The sequence below is a fragment of the Ceratotherium simum genome, chromosome 6 (assembly GCF_057802395.1).
Source record: "Ceratotherium simum simum isolate JZ-2026a chromosome 6, ASM5780239v1, whole genome shotgun sequence".
NCBI lineage: Eukaryota > Metazoa > Chordata > Mammalia > Perissodactyla > Rhinocerotidae > Ceratotherium > Ceratotherium simum.
The window spans coordinates 53,369,245-53,390,119 of NC_141905.1; the positions used below are offsets into that span (position 1 = coordinate 53,369,245).

Here is a 20,875-nt window from a genome sequence, read left to right on the forward strand (position 1 = left end):
GTCTTACATAAATCTAGAATGACGCATACGCATAATTCCCCAGTGGAGTGCCTCACTGTTCTTGAGCTCTATTGGTGGCAGGCATCAGCCCGATAGAGAACCTCACTACATAGTTCCATATCTAAGTCCCTTTGAATGGAGTCCAAAGAGAACCTGACTTAAAATGAATTCTACCTAACAGCACTAGTGCTACAGGGAAGTTAAGGACACATATCAACAAAATTAGCCAAAGCTCTAGGACCTGAGTTATGTCACTCTACCTCTCAGGACCTCAGTTTCCTTATTTATAGAAATGAAGTAGTTTTTAGACACAAGAAATACCTAAGGAAGCAGCCACCCCAACCCAGGAAAACCAATCAATTTTGTTAGAACTGAGAGAAAGAGATAAGGAAGCATGTGTAGTTTGAAAAACCACATTCAAATACAGTTATTGCTTTTACAATATAAACCACAGAAGTAAAGCTCCAAAAAATCTATTGTGTTAGCTGGCAAAAGAGAGTGAAGCAGCCCTGAGGGGGGCGGGGGGGTGGGGGGTGGGGGGTGAGGAGGCGCATGGATTTAAAAAATATATATATTAAGATACATTAAAGCAGATCACAGTTGAAAGCCCCTTTTAGCTCAAAGAGTCTATAAAATAAAAAATGAAGTTGGTGTTCTATGAAATAAATGCTTCAATTTAAAGAAAAAATCCTATTTGTCAAAATAAACAAATTTCTTTAAAGTCATTAGAACTACTTACGCTATTTTTCTCCCTTTTGTGGAAAAATGATTTAAATAAATGCACAAACGTAAAATTCTACACACAAGACTCAAGGTGTTTTGTTTTTGGTTTTAAACATCCTTGAAATATTTATCAACACAAACCAAGTCTGGTAGCATTCCAAGCTAAAACACAACCAGGTTACTCCTACTCGTACTCTGGTTCTAACATTGCTTCAAAACCCTGAAGTTCCATTTCAAGTAAGAAAAAGAAATGAGACATAAAGTCCACGTAATTCTTCCTCAGGCCAAATATATAAAGCTCAATTTTCAATCAAATCTCTCCTCCTACAAATCTTTTGGCCATCTTTGCCTACTCAGCAGCACCACCAGGGATGAAAAGACAGGAGCCCAAACTCAATCCAGTCCGCCTGGCTCTCATTAGCATCGCTGGTAAATGGTTTGCTGAGAAACAACTGGCAATCCCCACACTACTTGTCAATATGAGTTTTGGAAAAATTTTATGGATTTAATCTCTCCTCAGTCCCTATTTCCAGAGATAATTAATCAAAAACTAGGTATTCAGATTTAACTCCTAGAAAAAGGTAATGTCTACACCATCAGCTCCCAACCCCTAAACCTCCCTATCAGATTTTAGGTTATCCTCTGAGACTGGACTTGGGTAGGGAGCATCAGAATAAAAAAAGAGACCTTTAGAAAAAGATGGGATCTCCTACCAAATGCAGCCTCCCTGTCCTACTCCCTCCAAAAACAAGCACAGAGAGAAATTCCAGAAAGTGGATTCCTCCTTCTCTCTATCTACCAAACTAATTCCATTTTGCAGTGTCTCATTTTATTAAAATAAATAAACTTTAGAGTAATGGGAAGAAATACACCTTAATATTAAAATCTTCCATTCCTGAAGGACCCCTGTGAAAATTTGGCAAGATCCTCTCTCATTAAAAACTTTCATATACACAATTTACGGGTTTCAAGGACCCCCTTGAACTGTCAAAGTTAAAAATCCTTGCTCTAGCCTAGAGAATCATGTACTCTTCAATAACCCTATCTCCTCCTTCACGGATGCGAGCCACCCCAAACATCAGATCTGAAACGTAAAGAGCAACAAAATGAAGCCTCCAGTTGCACCTGATGCTTTAAACTACCTCTGTCAAATGTTGGTTCTGCCATTTTTCAGCAATGCTCAAAGGATTTCTGTTTCATTTTCTTGACCACTCAAATTGGGTCTTATCCAAAGCTCTCCTCTCTCTTTCTTTCTTCTTTTTTTTTTTTAACTGAGCCTAGAAGCTTATGACCAAATCACTTCATAAGTGAAGGATAAATGTTTGCTTGAGAACAAAAGCTCCCAGTGAACACTCACCCTCACCACCCCTTTGCAACTCAAGATGTTCAGGATATTGCCAACTGATGTGGCCGTGGGCTGGATCAGAAAGCAAGAACAGAATAAGGACACTCCATTCAACCTTTTTTGTCTGGGGCACTTCCTGGGTTTTTCATTGGCATTTAACACCAAGACACAAGGCTCATTTTTCATTAAAGTTGCAAGACTTTCACTTTGCCCAGTTTCAAATGGTGTAATTGATCTGCATCGTCTTCTTAAATAACCCAACTGAAGGACACTGCAGCTTTAAATATTTCAGTGCTAGCTAGTAAATAGACTCCATTGCAATATGGCTCTGAAGGTCACGTCCCATTGTCTCTTTCCTCTGGAAAAAAACAATTTCTAAGTCCTTCTTCTAGATAACATAGGAAGGGTTACCCCTAGAATTTCCACTCTTCCATCTCCATCCCTAATAGAGTTTGGGAGTTTATTGGAATCTCACATTGTAATTTTCCCAGCAGGGGCATTATGCTGATTGCTATTAATGATGCCAGCACCTTAGCAAGACATAAACATATGTGTTCACATTAGTTTAATTGAGCATATGCAACTGTCTGAAATAGCACCACTCAGGGGTATTAACCTCTTTAAGAGTAGGCCCAGGGTGGTTTGGGAGTGGACGCCTGTCAGGCAGCACCCTGAGCCCTAGATTGCATAATCTGAAATGTGTAGCTACTTAAAACGACAGGAATCTCAGCCTACTCAGCCTGGGACTATGTCGGCACCTTGCCATACACTTGCAGCTTTACTTGTCAAAGAAGGTCAAAATAAGAGGCACAAGTATGATGAAGGAAAAAATAAACTAAAAGAAAAAGGCCCTTTTCTATCTTGTCACGGTGCATAAGCACGATTCCTTGGGCAGTCACAATGTTCCCCCACCCTTGTCCCCCGTAGTGGAATAGCCCCAGTGAACTGGAGGTTTTGGAAGGGGACAGGGGAGCTGGACATCGCTGCCTTTTTTAAAGGACAAAATCAGTGGACGATTAAAAGGCAGAGAAGATGGGGTAAAGGGAGCGGGGTCTGCGGAAGGCGTGTGCAGGTGCACTGGAGCATTACCTGAAATGGCAACAGATTGTTACCATTATCGGTCCGGAAAGCGTTATCCTCCATCCACGACTTGGAAGTGAGTGGGGCCGCGCGGGGGAACTTGGGCGGCGCGATCACATTGCTGGAGAAGGGCTTTTTGAGCGGCGAGATGGGGTTGAGTGGTGAAGGCACCCCGACGCCCACGCCCACACCCACGCCGACCGCCCGGCGAGGGTCCCGACCTGCCTGCAGGCCACCCCACGGGTTGGACGGCGCGCTCCAGGCGGCGTTCACACTCTGGTGCGTGTTCCAGCTGGACGAGGCGGACGAGGCGGCGGCTGCGGCCGCGGCGGCTGCTGCAGCCGAGGACGACGACGGCTTGCTGGTCATGATGGGCTGGTGGCCGTATGCCGCGGCGGCGCTCCTCTGCGCGTAGGGCGCCTGGCTGGGGCTGGCGGGCGACCGGCGCTGCTGCGGGGGCTGCGCCTGCGGGGGCTGAGCGGACTGCGCGGGCTGTGGCGCGGGTGGCGGCGGCGGCTGGTGGTGCTGGGTCTGCGCCAGGCTGATCTGCGGGGAGAAGGTGCCTCCGAAGACTGGGTTGACGTGGTGCGGGAAGTTCTGGAAGAGCATGGTCCCGTTGACTGGGGTGATACCCTGGAAGAAGCTGTCCTCCACCGCGTTCGTGGTGCCTGTGGACCAGGTGCTGCCGAAGGACGGCGACAGTGACGCGCCCGGCGCCGCGGGTTCCTGCGGCGGCGGCGGCTGCTGAGGCGGCTGGTGGAAACTCAAGCCCGGCAGGAGCGGCGATTCCATCTGCATCTTGTCGGGGCCGTTGGGGGCCGGTGGGGCCGCGGCGGGGCTGAGGGCCGGCACTGCGCTGCTGTCCTCCGGCTTGGGGGTCTCTGAGGAGAGGGGCGTGGACGGGGCTTCGGCTGCGCTGGGCTCGGGCTGGGGCTGCTGCTGCTGCCGCTGCTGCTGGGACTGGGGCTGGGTTTTGCTTTTGTCCATCAGTAAATCATCCTGCATGGTTTGCGCAGCTGAAACGGAAAAAAGAGAGACGCGTTATTGTCAATGTGATCGTTCATGCCCCTCGCTGAAGCGGGCGGGTGTTTTACTTGCGAAAATCCAGTGCCACCGCTACTAGCCAATTGCAATGCAAATCCATAATCTCCCATTTAGAAGAACAGGTCGAGCTGGGGTGGGGGGCTCGCGCAACGTCTCTAAAAATACTGTGAGAGCGTCTTCACCCTTTCTGATGTCTTGGTTCCTTTTCTGTACTAGTGAGAGATGTGCTTATAAGACAGAAAGACAGCAATTTCGCCACGTCTCTTTTCCCTTCACCGGAACTCAGAGCGTTCACCCTGCAATGAGAAACTGATTCTGGTTCCTGTTTTTTCCCAAGCACCACCCTCCCCCAGTTATTTGCATACGTCAATAAATACTGCTGCGTCCTTCAGCAAGGTTAAAAAGACACCGAACACGACCCTTTCTTCCCCGTTCCCTGCTCCGGCACTTTAAAGAAACAGCAATCTTATCCTTCTTGATTAGCAAACCGCCTGCTTGCCTTGATAATTGTTTCACTTAGCAGCAGCGAGCCACGAGGGAGGAAATCCTTGGCATTTGTTAGGAGGAGGTCTCAGCTGCACAATCATTCTCTGGCCTCCCAGTAGCTGCAGCTACTCCATTTTGTTATGAGACATAAAAAACCACTGTTTTAAAGAGGTAAAAATCTACTGAAACGTTTAGAAGTGCTTGCTTCTGGTTACTCTAAGGATTAGGGTTTTTCTGCTTATTCTCCAATTTTCTTGTCTCTAATTCTGCCACACAAGAGATTTCTTGGCATCTCAGTGGTTCAGGTCTCAACAGGAGCCTGAGAATTTCTCTGCAGAGTGGAGAAATGTTCTGGTTGGATTTGAGGTCAGAGAGAGAGCGAGAGAGACACACAGGCACTGACTGTGAGATGGGATGGGGGTGGGGCTTTTAAAAAATCCCTCCGAGAGTTAAGTACAAAGTCAAGATAATTCTGGGGTTCCCAGATTTTCATTTTTGAATCCTCCTGCTGCTGCCTTGGTCACAAGACTTTGGCAAATTTAGAATCCATTCTCTTATCACTAGTATTAGCAGTGAAAGATTATGGTTTAAAGACCCTGAATTACCATATGCTAGCAAAAGTGTTAAAAATAGCATAGTACAAAGTCCCAAATTCTCATACACTGTAATTATAGTGCATTGCCATCACTGCTTCATTTAGCCATGTAAGGAGCGTATATTTTCCATTTTGCATAGAAGGGCTATATTCACCTCTGCCATACAGCCTGTTTTCTCATTCAAGGATGAAAATAGTAATCACTCAAAACCAGATTTCCACACATATACTTATCACTGAGTTAGCGTGTCCCTTAGAACATGTTAATTGTTTTAAATATATGAATATTACAGTTCTGAGACCCTGAAAACAAATATTTTGAAATGTTAAAGAAGCATATGACCAAACATATAATTATTTTTAGATGATGATTCAGTATAATTGCAACAAAGTTATTAATATATTTAACGCAGTTAATTAACTCAGATACTTGGAGAAGCATCTTTCTCAGGCCACTTGTGAAAGGGCATTTAGATACACACAGAAGCTCTGCCTTTGGATACCCTTATGATAATCACTTGTAAAATAAATGTATTGGACAACAGAGATGCTACTGCTCTTAAATATTATGCAAAATATGTCAGGCCGAGAAATGGAATTAAAAGGAGTTCTACTATTTTATTAAAGACTATCTTTAAAATGGTTATTCTTTTTTTAAATAACTGCCTTTTTATTTTATTATTTTTTGCGTGTGTGAGATCAGCCCTGTGCTAACATCTGCCAATCCTCCTCTTTTTTTTTTTTTCTTGCTGAGGAAGACTGGCCCTGGGCTAACATCCGTGCTCATCTTCCTCCACTTTATATGGGACGCTGCCACAGCATGGCTCGCCAAGCAGTGCGTCCGTGGGCGGCCGGGATTCGAACTAGCGAACCCTGGGCCGCCGCAGTGGAGCGCGTGCACTTAACCGCTTGCGCCACTGGCCACGAGCTGGCCCCGCCTAATCTTTCATTTTAAAGTTTCATACACAGACGAAATAGTGGGCTCAAAGAAATGCTTCATAGCCACCTTACTCTCCTTTCTACTCCACCCTCCCCTAGCCGTCCCCCCCACCCCCCCTGAAAAATAACCCAATATGATATACATCACAAATTGCCAGCTACTACCAATAAAACCTACTTAAGATTGATTTTATGTTCCTCAGTTCCCTTGGTCTAAAACAATGGCTTTGATCAGTACTGTAAAATATGACACAAAGAGGCAAGCGAAGCTTGGATTCAAAACAGCACAAAGTTCTAATACTGTCAAAGGAAATAGTCATAGAAAGAGACATTTTCATACTCGGTTTAAGCAGTGCTGCAGTAAACCATTATAATCTGGAATTTGAGTCGCTTCCAGTGGGCTAGAATTGTCTTTACAATAGCCATATCATCATGGCTGAAATATGTATTTGATTATAATTTTAATATCACTCAGCTTTTCTGATGCTTATATCAATGCTTTTTGTTAATGCCTTCAGTTTAAACTACATGCTCCTGGTGGAAAAATTAATGCTGTACAAAGCAAAAAAGCCAAAAAGTAAGCTGAACTCAGAATATTTTATAAAGACTATAATTAATATTTTTATTGAATTTTAAAAATTTTATCATACCAGGAACACCCATTCCTCTTCTCAACACTCCTTAAAGACATAAATTTCACTTTCTGCATAAATTCACTCTGTCAAGGTCAAGACCCATCTTTGACAAATAAGACCCTTTTAAACAAAAGGTAAGCAATAGATTAAGATAACATTTACAAAGTTAACATGCAATGTCTCTTAGTAACTGCTTGTATAGTTTATTTGTTTGGGTGGGGGTTTTTTTGTTTTTTTCTTTTTTCTTATTTACAGCAAGTCCGAGAAATAGATACCTCCTTCCCCTCCCCCACCACACACACAATAGATCTTCCTTTACATGCAATCACCCAATCTCAAGTAACAAATTCTTAGTAGCAGTTACCTTTGAGAGTCCAGTTTTTAAGGATCGATAAAATTAAAAAGTGTACAAGTATTTATTTTCTTCTTTCAGGTTGATTATGTGACCGCTCTGGCAAAAGCACTTTGACAACTGTAAGAAGAGAGGGCATGCGCACACAGGGAACTGTGGGGGCTGAAGTCCTTCACAAGGTGCTCTGCCTGACTTAAGCACGTTCAGCCAGGAAAGGAGGAAGCCTCGCAAATACTGATTCCAAGAGGAAGAGGTTGTGCCCGGATTACATTATATCTTCCTAACCAATCTAAACCACGAGTTGTTGAAATAAAAAGGGGGAAAAATAAACTGGTTCGTCAACTTGTTTTAGGAAGCCAGACTGTAGGGCTCAAAATAAATAAACCCAGCAGAGCTACCTTAAATGGTATTAGAATGGTAATGACTGGGTAGCAATAAGAACTCTACCCAAGAGAAAGAGATTAGGGTGGGGAAAAATTAAAAAGGGAAGGGGAGACTACTGGGGAAAGATAAATACTTAAAATCTGACCATACTTAAAAGAAACATTTCTAATATTATAGAATGAAAAATACCTTAATATTAAATGTGATATTAACCTTGGAGGTCAGGTAAAAAATAGGTTTCAGTCACAAATTTTTGACATCTTTTCCACCAAGATTTCTTTGTATTTCAGTTTTCGATGAAGGCACAAATCATTTAAGATTCTACTTGATACGCTGTGAATCAACTCATCTCCTTATCTTACTTGTTAAAATGAAAGTTTACTTTGCATTATTCATATAGTGATCAAACAAAATTCAACTCTTTTAAGCTAAAATAATGGTGAAATAGTAAAAAATAATTTGACATGTTTAGTGTTTCACTGCATAGGACAGTGACATCTTTATTTAAGACAGAAAATAGACACAGTTTCTATACAAAAAATTTTTTTTCAGTGTACACTTTTCCTATCTTAACTTCATGACTCCAAGGCTGGAATCTCACAACATATTAATATCAACTATTATTATCTGTAGCTTCTGAGAGCAACAGTTCAACTACGAGTTTGCTCACATAGGCAAAAGATATTATTTCTTGTGGGATTTGGTTCAGTGCCATTCACCCAAGGGGTTCAGAGTAAATGTCAGTTGATGACTATCCTGATTGAACTTGCAACTAAAAATGTTAAGCAACATTTAAAACTGTCTTAATTTTCTATTTCCCTTCTTCACCAATTGGAACTAAAATATTACCAGAGACTACCAATTTCCAGCAGTTAGTAGTCTTTTGTTTCTAGTTATTTCTAAGGAAAAAACCAAAACAATTTAAGAGGAAAAACATCATTTTGAACCAATCTGCCAAAAGTTCTTTTTAAAACAACTAAATGGTCTTCTTATTCCTACTGTGAACTTAGCTTATATTCCCCATTTTTTCTCTTCTTCTACCCTCCTAAAGAAAGCTTCACTTCTGCCAACGTGCTATGCTTATCATTTGCATTCCAGAGTCTGTAAGGATTAACTCAAAGTTAATCTTATTCCTGAAGACTTCTCTAACCTACCAAACTTCTACATTTTCAAGTACTTCAATTAAGTAAAAAAAAAAAAAAAAAAGTTTCTTTATAAAATCCTAACAAGGACTTGTTTTAAGAAATAGATTTTTAAAATTATTTTAAGTTAACATGTCAAGATTTTACTGGTAAAGTACAAATTCTTATGTTGTTCAGGTGTGCTTGAAAATGGTTTACTTGGGCATTTATTAATAGACCTGACCCCAAGTGCCGGTCTATTAATAATTCGCACAATGAAGAACAATAAATTTTGGCCCTGACCATTGATGAATGATAATAAATAATTAGCACTGCCCACACAATGTAATTTTATTGTATTTGAAAATGAACTAATCTCTGCTCTTCCTTTCCTAAAATGAGCACTCAAATATAAAAAGAAAATGACTCAAACATAAATATCAAGGTATAAATAAATACCAAACAAACAAAAAATTGTAAGAGGATCTCCAACAAGGACAAAGACCTCTACTGAAATCCTGTTTTTTATCTAAGCAGAAAGGAAGCACTTTCTGAAATTTTGTCTTCAGGTCACAGAGTTTAACCATATGCTCCTTCTGAATAGTCATGGAAGGCTGTAAAAACAGAGATTGCAGCGTTAACTTATTGAAATATATATGGGTCAAATACACATTTCTATGCTTCTTCCTTCCTTTCCTTCCCTATTTACATATCTAGCACAATGCTGGTTAAGTCCTGGGTAGTTGGTGGTTGCTCCATATATGCTTGCTGAATGAATGAATAAATGGATGAATGAATAAATGAATGAATGAATGGATGGATGAAGTATAATTTTTGATTATCTAAGACAGCCAAGGTTTGAGTAAGTATTAAATTATTCTCCATTTATAAGGCAATTACTTTTTCATCAGCTGCAAGAATGGATAAGAAGAGGAGTGGTATAAAATAGAAAACCATTTCGGCCCTTATGATGTTCAGAGGTATGCAGATCACTTGATTATCATCATGAAATAACATTCATCAAGCACTAATTGAAAGGGAACTTTGTTCCCATCTAAGAGTTTACAATCTAATAAAGACACACACCCCACCCCTCCACAGAAACTGCTTCATTAAGTTCACAATAGCCGCTCAAAGCTAAGTCCCATGGATGTTTTGTCAGTCTTTATCTTGGTTGACCTTGTAGCAACATTGACATAACTGACCACAGTTTCTGGATATACCTTCCTCCCTTGGCTTCCGTCATGCTATCCTTTCCTGGTTTTCTTGCATTTGGGGTTATATGCTTGCTCGTGCGTGCTCTTTCTCTCTCTTGCTTCTTTGCTAACTGACTTTAAATACTGAGTTCTTCAGGGCTCTATCCTAGGCCCTCTTCTCATCTCACTCTATGTGAGTGGCTTTCCCAACTATAAGGAAAGGACCAGGCCTATCTTATTGACAGCTACATTCCCAACATCTATCACTGTGCCTTGTTGTTAGTGCCCTTGAGTCAATTCCTACTCCTAGTGACCCTGTGTACAGCAGAGCAGAACTCTGACCAGTTTTTTTGCACCATACTCTCATCTTCCGGCGCTATATCAGACAATGCTCCACTGCTATTTACCAGGTTTTCACGGCCAATTTTCTTAGAAGTGAGTGGCCAGGTCCTTCTTTCTAGTTTGTCTTAGTCTAGAAGCTCTGCTGAAACCTGTCCACCATGGTGATTCTGCTGGTATTTGAAATACCGGTGGCATAGCTTTCAGCATCACAGCAATATGCAGCTGCCACAGTATGACAAAGGACAGATGGGTGGTGTGGTTCCCTGACCAGGAAACAAACCTGGGCCAACGTGGTGAGAGTTCCAAATCTTAATCATTAGACACCAGGGTTCGCCTATCACTGTGCCTAGCACGTAATAAATAGGTATTCAGTAAATATTTGTTGGATTAAAATTTAATTTATATGCAAAGGGCCAAGAATGCCAAGGTAATCTAGGTGGGAAAAACTAAATAAACCTAGAGGACTGGGGCCGGCCCAGTGGCATAGCGGTTAAGTTCGTGGGTTCCACTTCATAGCCCCAACTATGTACTGGGGCCTTGGGGAGAAAAAGAAAAAAGAGGAAGATTAGCAACATATGTTAGCGCAGGGCCAATCTTCCTCAAAAATAAATAAATAAAGTCTAAAAAAAAAAACAAACTAGAGGACTTACACTACCAGATAGTAAGACCTACTATGAAGCTACAGTAATTAGACTGTGTGGTTACTGCAACAAGGATAAGCAAATAGACAAACAGAACAAAATAAAAAGTCCAGGAACAGATCCACAAATGCATGGTCACCAGATTTATGGAAAGAGTAACACTGCTTAGTAGTAAAAGGATGGTCCTTTCAATAAAGGCTATGGAGTCAACTGAATATCCATAAGGTAAAAAAGAGACTTTCACCCTTGCCACACCATACACAAAAATCAATTCAGATGGATTGTAGGTCTAAATGTAAAAGGTAAACAATAAAGCCTTTAAAAGAACGTAGGAGAATATTTTCATGACATTAGAGTAGGCAACAATTTCTTCAACAAGTCACAAAAGCAATAACCATAAAGGAAAAATTTAATAAACTAATTAAATTAAGAGTATCTGTTTACTAAAAGACAGAATTAGAGTGAAAACTCAGAGAATGGGAGAAATATATACAATATACCTATTTTTCAATAAAAGACTTTCAATCAGAATATATAAAGGACTCTTACAAATTAATAACAGTAGATATCCCAAAGAAATATAGGCAAGAGACTTCAACAAAAGATATTTAAATGGCCAAAAAGCATATGAAAAGGTACTCTACCTCATTAATCATCAAAGAAATACAAAATAAAACCAGAATGGCTAAAATTGGAAAAGGCAGAAAATACTACACATTAACAAGGATGTGGGAGCAAGTCATTCTCAAACACTGCTGGTGGACATATAATTTGGTATAACTATGCAACTACATTGCCAAAACTATTTAGCTGTATCTATTAAAGCAAACATTCATACACCTTATCACTCAGCAATGCTGCATCTAGATATATACCCAATAGAAATGCAAACATATGTTCACCAAAAGACATGTTCAACGCAGCATTATTCATAATAGCCCAAACCTGGAAACAACCCAAATATTCATCCAAAGTAGAATGGATAAGTAAATTCATGATAGATTCATATAATGGAATATCATAAGGCAAAGACAACAAATAGACTCCAACTCCATAGTATGACACAGATGAACTGCATGAATACAATGCTGAGTGAAAGAAACCTAACACAGAAGAGTACATACTATATGATTCCATCTATATCAAGTTCTAACAGAACTAATTTATGTAGTTAGAAGTCAGCATAGGGGCCGGCCCCGTGGCTTAGCGGTTAAGTGTGTGCGCTCCGCTACTGGCGGCCCGGGTTCGGATCCCGGGCACGCACTGACGTACCACTTCTCCAGCCATGCTGAGGCGGCATCCCACATACAGCAACTAGAAGGATGTGCAACTATGACATACAACTATCTGCTGGGGATTTGGGGAGAAAAAGGAGGAAGACTGGCAATAGACGTTAGCTCAGAGCCAGTCTTCCTCAGCAAAAAGAGGAGGATTGGCATGGATGTTAGCTCAGGGCTGATGAAAGAAGAAGAAAAAAAAAAAAAGAAGTCAGCATAGTGGTTACCTTTGCAGAGAAATAATGATTTGTAGAGGACACAAAAGGGGGTTTCAGGGATGCAGTCATATACTCTTTCTTGAACTGGACACTGTTACACAGGTGTGTTTACTTTGCAAATTCAGAAAACTGGACACTTATGATTTATGCGCTTCTCTGCATTGTGGTTATACTTCCATTAAATTTATAAAACATACACATGTATTTGTAAAGGTTAACTATCTTCTGTAGGGTAAAGAAAAAAATAGCACAATCTGGCCAAACAGCAAGGGGGGCCTTAAATCTGGATCATCTAAACTAGAGAAATAAACTAGGGGCTCCCTATGTGCCACTCCTGTACTAGAGACACTAAATGCAAAGATGAAAAAAGGCAAAGTTCCTTGACTTCAAAAACCTCACAGCCTAAGGGGGCAAAAATAATTTTGGTCAACTATGGTAAATTAGATATCCCCTAGATAACTTAGAAAGCTTTTTTCTTCTTTTTTTTTTTTTGTGAGGAAGATCAGCCCTGAGCTAACATCCAAAGCCAATCCTCCTCTTTCTGCAGAGGAAGATTGGCCCTGGGCTAACATCCATGCCCATCTTCCTCTACTTTCTATGGGACGCCACCACAGCATGGTTTGACAAGCGGTGCATCGGTGCGTGCCCACCCGGGACCCGAACCTGTGAACCCCAGGCCGCCAAAGCAGAACTCTCACAGTTAACCGCTGCACCATCCGGCGGGCCCCTAGGAAGCTTTTAAAACTGTTAAAGCCTAAGGCAATTTACAAGCAGGAAGTCCACATCCCCTGAGTGTGGACCTGTTAAGCAATTCTATCTAGATCAGACTAAGTTTGAGAACAGAGCAGGAAACAAGGGAGCAGAAAGGGAGCCAGGTGAGTCAGATGTGGTTTGGTGGGCAATCCAGAGAGCACCTGTGGTTCTTTATGTTTCTTGCCTCTCTGTCCATTAGTCTTGAGTTCATTTATTCATTCAACAATTTTATGAAAGGCCTCCTAGCCACAAAGTAGCAATTCCAAAACTTCACCTGCTTTTTTGTTGACCTTGTCTCTAACTTTTAAGAGAAAACTGAGTCTATTAGGCAGTAATGTTCTAAATTTCTCAGCTGCCTACCACCAAGCCCCTCCTCTTACAAACTTATCTCTATTCTCACCCATACTTCCTTTGGTCCTATCTCAGAGGAAGCTGAGTCCCCACACAGGTCCACAATTAATTCCCCCTTCTATAGTCTAAAGCCCATTCCTTCTAAATTTCCTTGAGACCTAGTTTATTAGTTAATTATTCCCAACTTCCTCCTTCCCATTCCAGACAGGCTGTTTGAAAGAAACCTCTAAATCCCTAGATCTACTTTCTCACTTCCAGTTGACTCTCAAACTTACTGAATCTGGCTTCTGCCCCTACCATCCTGCTAAAATTGCTCTTGCTGCTGATCTTACTAAAGTCACCAGTGACCAACTGACACTTTTCAATTCTTATTTTATTTGCCATTCGCCCTTCATTAAACACTTGTAGCAAGCGAAATTCTAAGATGGCTTTCCAAGATTCCAGGCTAGAAGGAAAACAGGAACCTTAGTCCTATAACTGCAATTCTGCCAACAAGAACGAGCTTGAAAGCAGATGTGACAACCTGAACAGAAAACCCAGTCATGCTGACCTACAGAACTGTAAGTTAATAAATGAGTGTTGTTTTAAGCCATTAAGCTTATTGTAATTTGTTACACAGCAGTAGAAAACTAACACAACATTATTCCATTTTCTTTGAAGACACTGTTTTCTTGGTTCTTCACTTCTAAAGTTCTTCTCAGTCTCCTGACCACTATACGCAGCGTCCCCCAGGGTTCTCCTGATTAATCGTACCCTCTCCTTGGGCAAAGTTATGTTCGTGAACTAGGAAACTGAGTTCACCACTATCTAGGTTTCCAGGTCAGATCTTTTTGCTAAGCTCCAAACCACTATTTAACAAACAACTTCAGAGATCCTATAGCACTTCTCCTACAAATGTGCTTCCGCCTTTATTGCTGGTTTACTTATCTTTACCTTAATGGCACCACCATCCATCTAGTCACTCAAGTAAGGAATCTAGATATGATTTTGTCCTTTCCCTTCTCCCTCACTGAAGGACAAGTCCAACTGGTCACTAAAACTTGTTAATTCTGCCTCCTAAATTTCTGCTTGACATCCCCTGCTCTTAATTCACAGCCAGTATAATACTTCACCCAAACTATGGCAGTAATACCCTAATGTCTCTCGTCTAGTCCTCTTCCAAATGTGGCCCCATACTAAAGCCTGAGTAATCACTGAAACACAGTTTTACCATGTTATGCCCCTTCCTAAAACTCTTTAATTACTTTTCCCTGGCCAAGAAGATAAAATATAAATTTAACTCTCCTTCTATTCTTCCCAGCCATACCAAACTGCTACAGGTCCCTGGATGGACCATGCTCTTCTACTGTAATGCCTCTGCACATATTCCTTGTGCCTGAAACACACTTCTATCTCTTGATAACCTACTCCTACTCACTCATTAGAACTCAGTTCAAATGTCACCTCTTTGAAGCTTTCAGTGACCATGTGAGCAGAATTGCCCATTCCTTTCTTATATACCTCTGTAACACACACGTCTCTATTACATTATTCTTCATACTTTGGGGAATTATCTGTTTACACATCTGTCTTTCCTAGAATAGCTCCAGGATCAAGACTATATTCATCTTTGTAACCCAGGCACCGGGCCTGAAACATAGAGATAAAAGTTTACTGATCAGGGCCGGCCCCGTGGCTTAGTGGTTAAGTGCGCACGCTCCACTGCTGGCGGCCCGGGTTCGTGTCCCGGGCGTGCACCGATGCACCGCTTCTCCGGCCATGCTGCGGCCGTGTCCCACATACAGCAACTAGAAGGATGTGCAACTATGACATACAACTATCTACTGGGGCTTTGGGGGAAAAATAAATAAATAAATAAAATTAAAAAATAAAGTTTACTGATCAAATCAAAGATCAAAGTATCTTTTACCTCAATTTATAGAGGCTGAGAGCACTTCTTTAAAATTAGATGAAGAGAAATTGTCTTGCCATTAAAAGTATTTCAAAAACACTATGTTTAATGACACTGTATTTAAGGTTTAATGAAGATATTCCATACTAAAATTTGGTGTAATTAATTTACCCTTTCTCCTGTTGCAGGACATTTAATTTGTTTCAAAGTTTTCACTATTTTCCAAACTGATTGTTTACTTAAGCCATATTTCTAAAGAAAAAATTACTTGGTTGAAAGGTAAGGCTTTCAATACATATTAACAAACAGTTTAAGAAAGGTTGCAGCAGTTTATACTTCCTCAAGAAATGAACTTCTACTGTGAAAACAATGTATGAATAGTGTATACAACAAAGAATAATATAGTTACAGTTCTGATAATCTAACGTAGAAAGTCTCTACTCTTTTGATATGCAAAATACGATTAAGTCCCTTTCAGCATCCTATTTAATGCTTCATTCTTCTTTATCATACCTTCATGTGACAATGAAATAGTGAAGATAAGTTTATATATTTACAACCTATTCTTATTAGCTGGAGATTCCATTTCAAATTATGACATATATATGTGTACATGTGTATATTCCATTTGAAAGAAAAAGATGAATAGCCTTCATCTATGTTCTCTGTTTCTAGACTGCAATTGTAATTAATTTTATTTTAAAACCTAATATTCATGAAGGTGGTTAAAAGGTACAAACTTCCAGTTATAAAATAAGTAAATCATGGATATGTAATGTACTGTATGGTGACTAAAGTTAATAATACTGTTTTGTATATTTGAAAGTTACTAGGGGAGCAGATCTTAAAAGTTCTCATCACAAGAAAAAAAATTTATAACTGTGTGGTGATGGATGTTAACTAGACTTACTGTGGTGATCATTTCACAATATATACAAATATAAAATCATTATGTTGTACATCTGAAACTAATGTTATATGTCAATTATATCTCAATTTTAAAAAAGAAAAAACATCTAATATTCATATATATTTCACGTATCTGTGTTCATCTTGGGTCTGAATAATGCTCAGTAGATCAGATATCTTTATATAAAAAGTTTTATGCATCAAAAATTTGTGAACTTAGAAGGGAACTAAATTTGTACTGTTAAAAAAAGCACCCCCTGGGGCCGGCCCCGTGGCTTAGCGGTTAAGTGCGTGTGCTCCGCTACTGGCGGCCAGGGTTGGGATCCGGGTGCGCACCCACGCACCGCTTCTCTGGCCATGCTGAGGCCACGTCCCACATACAGCAACTAGAAGGATGTGCAACTATGACATACAACTATCTACTGGGGCTTCGGGGCAAAAAAAAAAAGCACCCCACACTATTTTTAGTATTATACAATGGTAAATTGAGTCCCCTCACCACAATGTCCTCTCCTTTACAAGGTGTTTTTGATACAACATATCTCCCTTTAGTCAACTATAGCTTGTTCATTTTCCTATTCTCATCATGGTAACTCAGTTACAAGAACCCTCTGGAGATGACAAAAACTGCAGAGTAAGTTCAGAAAATATAGTTAAGCTTTATATGGGTTATTTATTTATTTATTTAGTGTGTTTGCGTGTGTCTGAGGAAACAGCCCTGAGCTAACATCCATGCCAGTCCTCCTCTTTTTGCTGAGGAAGATTGGTCCTGTGCTAACATCCATGCCCATCTTCCTCCACTTTATATGGGAGGCCGCCACAGCACGGCCTGACAAGCAGTGTGTCGGTGCACGCCCGGGATCCAAACCCGGGTCACCAGCAGCAGAGCACGCGCACTTAACCGCTATACCACGGGGCCGGCCCCTATATGGGTCATTTCTTATCCTCCTATAATAACTGCCATTTTATATTTTAAATTTTCATTTAAAAAAATCTTCTGAAAGACCATGTGTTCTTTCAGAAGACTTCAGAGAAGCAAATCCCTACCCAGTTAATGTTTCAAGTTGTTCTTCAAATCTCCTGACAGTTTCACCATTTCACTTTAAAGGCTGTTCAAAAGTTGCCCTCACTAAATTGGAATCAACAGGCACCTCTCAAGGAGCTAGCCTTAGAGGTATCACCAGCTTCCAGAGTTTCAACTTCTGTCCCCAAAATTTTAGCTATGGCTTTGAGCATTTTCCCAAGAGCTTTCCAACTGCCTGCTGGACGTTTCCACGTGCAAGTTTCAATCTGTCACTCATCATTATCTATAGGACAAGAGTCAAACACTTAACCTAGTATTTAGGGCTCTCCCCTTCTAATCCCAACCTGTGTTCCAGATAGCATTATCCCCATTTCTCCAGGCAATTTGGTCTACTTATGGTCCTAAACCTTGCTGATGTTACCAATCCCACATGGAATGCCCTCATCCTCTCTACTTATCCTAATCTCACCTTTCTTCAGCGCCCAGTTCAAACACCAGTTCCCAACAATAGCACCTATCTGTACCACACATTTATTGCTTTGCAATCCTATTGACCTTTTCTGGTATAATTATGTTAAGTCCCCAACTAGAACTCTAAGCTTCTTGGGGGAAGGCACTGCAATTTATGCTTTTGTTCTTCCTCAAAGTCTGGTAGAGAGAGTATCTTGCAGGGAGCTCAGTAATAAGAGCTCACATTTATGGAGCACACACCATGTGCTAGATACAATGCTAAGTGCCTTCCACATATTAGTTCATTTAATCCATGTAATAAACCTACGAGGTAAATACTGTTATTGTCCCTAATCCCAGATGACAAAATAGAAACAGAAAGGTGATTTACCTGCCGGAGGTCACAGAACTAGTAAGTATCAGAACTAGGAGCTAATTTCAGCTTTGTCTGACTCTAAAGCTCTATTTTGGTTAGTGACTCATACAAGCAGGTCCTCTTGTTCTACTTGATCCATACAGTCCAGGAAACAGCTTGGGCTTCAAAGGCATGAAAAGAGGGCAAATTGTGGTTCAGCAACTTTTCACAAAGCTTTTATATAACGACCTTTGCCTGAAAACCAGAGATAAGCTCTAACCAAGGGATTCCAAATTCCACCTATGGGCAAGACCCAGTCCCACTCCAGGGTGTTCTAAAAACAGCATGATTGTCTTCAAGAAGATGAATCATCAAAACAACTGATTTTAGTCTTCAGGGATCTAGAGAACAAGGCTGGTCCAGGCCTGAAAGTGATGGAGAAAACCTTTCTTTGCCACAACCTCTGCTTTAACCGCCAGTAATTAAAAGGTGCTGTACAAGTTAATGAGTCACAGGGATCACCAGAACAAAGGGAATGGCAATGGTCGGTGTGACTACCCAGGTAGCCCTTGGATCCTAGTATTTGAAACCAAGTACTATTTGTGTAATATCAGTGCCTTACATTCACAGAGGGGATTAGACTTTACCAAACTCCTTCACCTTTGTTATCTCAGTTGATGTTAACAGCCCTGTGCAGTGGATAAACAGCCCCCCCCCCCGATTGCTTTTGCAGATTGTGCTATGCACCAGAAGGCTGGCCAAGGACGCTAGTGGAGACTGAAATCTAGTACACAATCTGCTTACCAACCTCATGAACCTTAGTGTAGAGCTGCATCTGCCCCGAGGAAGAGGTACCTTTTTCTAATTTCCACAAAAGGACTGTTATAAACAGGTGACAGCACTGAGGATGACTGTTGGGATCCCCACTTTAAAAATGTGAATGTCAGGGCCGGCCCCATGGCGTAGTGGTTAAGTTCAGCATGCTCCACTTCGACGGCCTGGGTTCACAGGTTTGGATCCCAGGCGCGGACCTACACCACTCATCAGCCATGCTGCAGCAGCAACTCACATACAAAATAGAGGAAGACTGGCACTGATGTTAGTTCAGGGCTAATCTTCCTCAGCAAAAAATAAAAATAAATAAATAAATAAATAAATAAAATGGGGATGTCAATTATACCTTAATAAAGATAGAAAAATAAAAAAACAGATAAAGACGTGGAAAACCCAGGCTCAGAGATGTTACAAGACACAGTTAATAAGTGGTGGATCCAAGATTAGAATTCAAGTCTTCCAACTCACTAATTAGCATGCTTTTTCAACTACAAGTCTCTCATTGGTTCAGTTTAATGTAGGCTATCTCTGTCTTCTCATGTGGCTGACTCGTATCCTCAGCACTTTGATCCAACCAGCTGAACCAAAATTGAGAGCTTTTTGGCATAGTTCTGTCCTGAAGCCATAGCTGCTCTCTTATTGAAGAACCTGAGAAACACAAATATGTGCCAACTGAACCAAGAGGGATACTTTACATGGATCTCCTATTACTTTTGGAAAAACAAACTAGACCACCTGCCCTAAACGTTAATGGATCATAACATCATCACAGTGGCAGGAAGTCAACGTTATTAATATTATGGGAGGTGGTATGTGGAAAGGACATGGGATATAAAATCCAATTATCTAAATTTAGATACTAGCACAACCACTTATTAGCTGTTTGGCCCTGGGAGATAACAATAACAAATTATCTATCTATCTATCTATCTATCTATCTATCTATCTATCTATCTATCTATCTATTTGTGAGCAAGATCGGCCCTGAGCTAACATCTGCCAATCCTCCTCTTTTTGCTGAGGAAGACTGGCCCTGGGCTAACAACCACGCCTATCTTCCTCTACTTTATATGGGACGCCGCCACAGCACGGCTTGCCAAGCGGTGCCTCGGTGCGTGCCCGGGATCCAAACCGGCGAACCCCGGGCCGCCGGAGCAGAGCACAGGCACTTAACCGCTCCCGCCACTGTGCCGGCCCCACAAATATTTATTGAGCGCATATGATTTGCCATGCCATGTACTTTATTTACATGATGAATAATTTCACACCATAATTAATGAACCTAAGATGAATGTACCTTCATTATCCCCATTTAACAGATGAAGACATTGAGGTTCTGGGAAGTTCAAGTAACCTAGGCTACACTGTTGGGAAGTGGAGCAAGGATTCAAACCCCAGCAATATGACTCTAAAACCGATGTTCTCAATTTCTCAGTCTTAGTTTCCTCTAAAATAAAATAGAGATAATGATAACAGCTGCCCTATCAAAATAATCAGAATTATATTAGTGTGTATGAGGGCATTTTTAATAAACTGTAAAGCAATAAAGGTCATGAAATCCAAAGCTAATACTGACATGCAGATGCATTGATCTGGAAGGTCTACACTTAAGTACAGATTTCCTTATCTCCTTTCCTCTTAATATTGGGAGTCAAATGTGTTGTAAGCCCATGCTTCTAGCAACAATGATCTTGCTGTCCAGACATTTCTTATCCCACTTCTTTCCATATCCTTTGTTCCCTATTTATGGAAACAAAATACAGTGGGACATATCCTTCAACTGCCACAGGATACAGATTTTTTTTAAATTATTAGTTTCAAAACCTGTGGATTATTTTTCAGATAAGGAAACCAGGGCTTAGAAATGCTAAATAATTTGCCCAAGGTGACATAACTAGTGAGTGAATAAACTCAGGTCTGACTCCAAAAC

At 40.8% G+C, this 20,875-nt stretch overlaps 1 protein-coding gene across 3 annotated transcripts in view; it reads right to left on the minus strand.

Annotated features, from left to right (window-relative positions):
• Positions 1 to 20,875, minus strand: part of CPEB3 (cytoplasmic polyadenylation element binding protein 3) — a 178,141-nt gene that overhangs the window by 139,199 nt on the left and 18,067 nt on the right. For 2 of the 3 annotated variants that reach the window (XM_004427827.3, XM_087432272.1), the window contains exon 2: positions 3,158 to 4,164. In XM_004427827.3, coding sequence (XP_004427884.1) covers positions 3,158 to 4,153 — 996 coding nt within the window. In that variant the 5' untranslated portion in view covers positions 4,154 to 4,164. Of the gene's footprint in view, positions 1 to 3,157; positions 4,165 to 4,374; positions 4,461 to 20,875 lie in introns of those variants that run through there. The other variant, XM_087432273.1, reaches the window with a different exon arrangement.